This window comes from Haplochromis burtoni, unplaced genomic scaffold, assembly GCF_018398535.1.
Source record: "Haplochromis burtoni strain Fernald_Lab_line unplaced genomic scaffold, NCSU_Asbu1 Contig_72, whole genome shotgun sequence".
NCBI classification, from domain to species: domain Eukaryota; kingdom Metazoa; phylum Chordata; class Actinopteri; order Cichliformes; family Cichlidae; genus Haplochromis; species Haplochromis burtoni.
The window spans coordinates 1,162,217-1,165,836 of record NW_024582433.1 but is presented as its reverse complement, the minus strand read 5'-3'; the positions used below and the strand labels follow the sequence as shown (position 1 = coordinate 1,165,836).

Below are 3,620 nucleotides of genomic sequence, written 5' to 3'. Positions count from 1 at the left end.
CATTTTTAATCCATAGGGGTTTAATATGATTTCGGCCCAGCTGTTGCAGCTTTAACAGCCTTTACTCTTCTGTGAAGGTTTTCTACAAGGTTTAGGAGTGATTATGGGAATTTCTGGTCATTCGTCCAGAAGCTCATTTGTGAGCTCAGACACTGATTTTTGCACAATTTTTGCTCACAGTTCCCCCTCGAATTCACCCCAAAGGTCATCTACTGGGTTGAGGTCAGGACTCTGCGCAGGCCAGTCAAGTTCATCCAGACCACACTTGTTCGTCTTCATGGACCTCGCTTTATCCACTGGTGTGCAGTCACGTTCCCACAAAGCTGGGAGCATGATATAGTTCAAAATGGATTGGTATGATGAAGCATTAAGAGTTCCTTTCACTGGAAATAACTCCTGAAAAACAACCCCACACCATAATCGCCCCTCCACCAACCTTTATACCTGGCCCAATACAGTCCGACAATCACCGTTCTCCTGGAAACAGCCAAACCCAGAATCGGATTACCATCGGATTACCAGACTCCACTGTTCTGGAGTCCAGTGACAGCGTGCTTTACACCACTGCATCCGACACTTAGCATCGAGTTAGATGATGAAAAGTGATTGTAACTTTTTTTTAAGCACCTAAAGCAGTTAAGTCAAGGAAATAACTCAGTCACCAGACTTGCTGCTCATGCAGTATACTGGGAGTATGCAAACTTGTACACAGTGCAGCCTTTACTCACAATGCGGCTCCATATCGCCCCCTGTCTGCTCTGCATGTCAGGTGTCAGGCGCACCTGCTCGGTGGTTACCATGGCATCGCCCATCAGCTCCCAGTGGGAGGAGCTTGAGGAGCCCACACCTGGTAAAACAATCAGCACCCATTATAATGGCAGCAAAACACAGCTCACTGAGCCTGAGATCAAAGTGCTTTGTCAGTGAGTGGGAGGGGGACACGCGCATGAAAGATAAGAAAGCACAAAATATATACCGAGTATGTCACTATGACAATGCCACTAGACGAGTTGCGTGAGAAATAGAGTGATTTCATCTCAGAAAAGCGGCTAGTGCGTGCACGAGTTCATGAGTGAGTACATTATTCTGGAAATATCTGTCCTCGCCCCTCAGCCCGCGCCCCCTCCTGTACCACAGGTACCTTGGTAAGGCTTGGAAAGGGAATGCTCCCGCTTCAGGAACTCCTCCATTTCGTGGTCATCGTCGGCAAAACACAGGCTTAGAGTAACAACCAGAAAAGCGATTGTCCAGCGAAATTTCAAAGGCATTTTCTTCCCTTTGCATGTAAAACCGAGCAGTAATTTGGAGCCACTGTAGAGACTGCTGCTGCTGGCGGCGGCCATCGTTGCTCTAAACCCAGCCCACTGAACCGTCACCTTCACTCCCATTGGTCCGCTGGGTTGCATGGCTCGTGACCATTGCTCGGTTTAGCTGTCAATCAAAAGAAATGGTTTTGACACGCTATAGGACTATACAGTTGTTTTAAATAATTAACGGGATCGTATACTGTGGAAATATTATTCTGATCGTCACATTTAAGCTTCAAAGACTTCACAAGACTTCACAGCATTCGGGAGACCTTTATGGATTAAAGTGCTTACTTTGTGCATTATTTGACTGTAGAAATATATTTATTCATATTAGAAAAGGCTGAAAGCAAATCTGGATGAATTAGACAGCTCAACAAACACTGGAATATAATCCAGTGACGCTCTCTGGCAAACAATAATATTTCAGACTTCACCCAACATTATTACTGCCAATTCCCCACCCATACTGACAGATCTACTCTTCGGACCTGTTTTGTGTGTATCTGCTTCTGGTTGTGTTGGCCTGTCTCATATCAGGTTGCTTTTGTGTATTTTTATTTATTTATTTATTTATTTTTTGCATGTGTCACTTGTTTACATGACTGATGGCACTCGCTCGTGTGTGTGGCTCAGATGTGTTTCACACCCCTGTCCATATTCAAACCTCTCTGCACTTTTCATAGCGGCTTTGTCATTTCAGATCACGCACTGGTTTATGAAGATGCCAAGTTGCACACTGTAGCAGGTTAGGAGCAGGGATACATAAATAATTGCATCAAAAATGAAGTATTAATGGATTTCTCAGGGTTTATGTATAAGACCACACCACATACATCACACATACATACACCTCTTTCATATTGATTTTTGATTTATTTATTCACTGAACTTTCTTTAGGTTAATATAAATCAACAAATAAATGATGGTGTGATTCAGTTACAGTGAATTAGATCCAACTGTATTCCCACTTTAAAGACTCAATAGTTATATAGAGTTTGACGTATATTTTACTCCAGAACATTTGTACTTTCAGTAAAAGTCTGTTTTTATAGACTCTACATATACTGTGGTGTTACAACTTATAGAACATAAATATAAAGATAGGATACTATATTTTAGACAATTTAATGCTCCCATAAAGGTCCACAAAGACATCTGTATAAAGTATAGAATTTAGGATTCGATACTACTTCCACAGCTTTAAAAAGCTGATCATCAGTATTTCATCACAGCATTTGTGCACTGTTTATTGAAACAGCTCTTTAATATTGTTCTTGCTAGTCTCTTTATGAACACTATTAAGACTGGAAAATAAGCAAATACAGAAAAATATCTAACTAAAATTTTAAAAATGTAAAGAAAATTGTAAAAGAAATATTCTAGCAGTGACAACAGACAGATGTGTGGCATTTCCCTGTAATCTGCAAGCCCAAGGCAGGAGACCTGAGTGATGGACAGACATAACAACATAGCTAATCTTCTGGCTACACAGAGACGACCACAAAGCATAAAAACATAGCACACCCAGCATGCAGCAGCTACAAGTTAGCACAAAAAAATAAGGAAATTTGTGTGTGATCGATTATTTATTTGTTGTGACGATGTTTTTTGGCAATAACTCTTATACTGTTTAACAGTCTGTTTTTTCCTCTTAAATGATGCCACATTTGTCGCATCAGAAATTGGGCACAACCTGTTCCAACTTCTCTCCTCTGGGAGGCGCTACAGAGTACACCAAAACAAGCAGCTTCAAGTACAGTTTCTTTCCACAGGCTGTGACTGTGATGAACATTTAGAACAGTCATTTAGTGTGAGTGACTGTGTTTTTATACCAAATTATTTGCTATTTATTGGCTGACAATTACAAGTCGTGGAGACATTTTTCAAACCAATCCTTTACAAAAAGAAGCAATAAAACACTATGAAAACACCTCACCAAACATAAAATTATATAATTGTAAAATTGTGCACAAAGTATCAAAGTAAAAATATTATTCTGCAGAAAAATGTCCTCTATCAATGTTTTTAAATGAGCTTTTTAAAAATTATTTATATTATGTTTAATGTTCAGCATTAGACCAGCGTGTGACATGGTTAACAGTCATCTACAGGGGTGATTAAGGAGGAGAGAGAGCAAATAAATCTGTTTAACATCTGATCTTTGGGTTTTTGTTCAGTAATCAGCGTGACCTGTGTATAAACAAAAACATCATGAAGTCTGTATGTGTTTCATAGTGTCGAACAACCTTTGTACAGTTAAAGCCAGCAGTTACTACATGACGGAAACACCAACGTTATCTCTTTTATGC

The 3,620-nt window shown here is 40.0% G+C and overlaps 1 protein-coding gene across 2 annotated transcripts in view; it reads right to left on the bottom strand.

Annotated features, from left to right (window-relative positions):
- Positions 1-1,371, bottom strand: part of lman2la (lectin, mannose-binding 2-like a) — a 7,278-nt gene extending 5,907 nt beyond the window's left edge. The window contains exons 1-2 of one of the 2 annotated variants that reach the window (XM_005930066.2): positions 1,142-1,371; positions 729-847 (exon numbers count right to left, since the gene is read on the bottom strand). In XM_005930066.2, the coding sequence (XP_005930128.2) occupies positions 729-847; positions 1,142-1,343 (321 nt within the window). In that variant the 5' untranslated portion in view covers positions 1,344-1,371. The remainder of the gene's footprint in view (positions 1-728; positions 848-1,141) is intronic. The other variant, XM_005930069.3, reaches the window with a different exon arrangement.
- Positions 1,372-3,620: the final 2,249 nt, after the last annotated feature.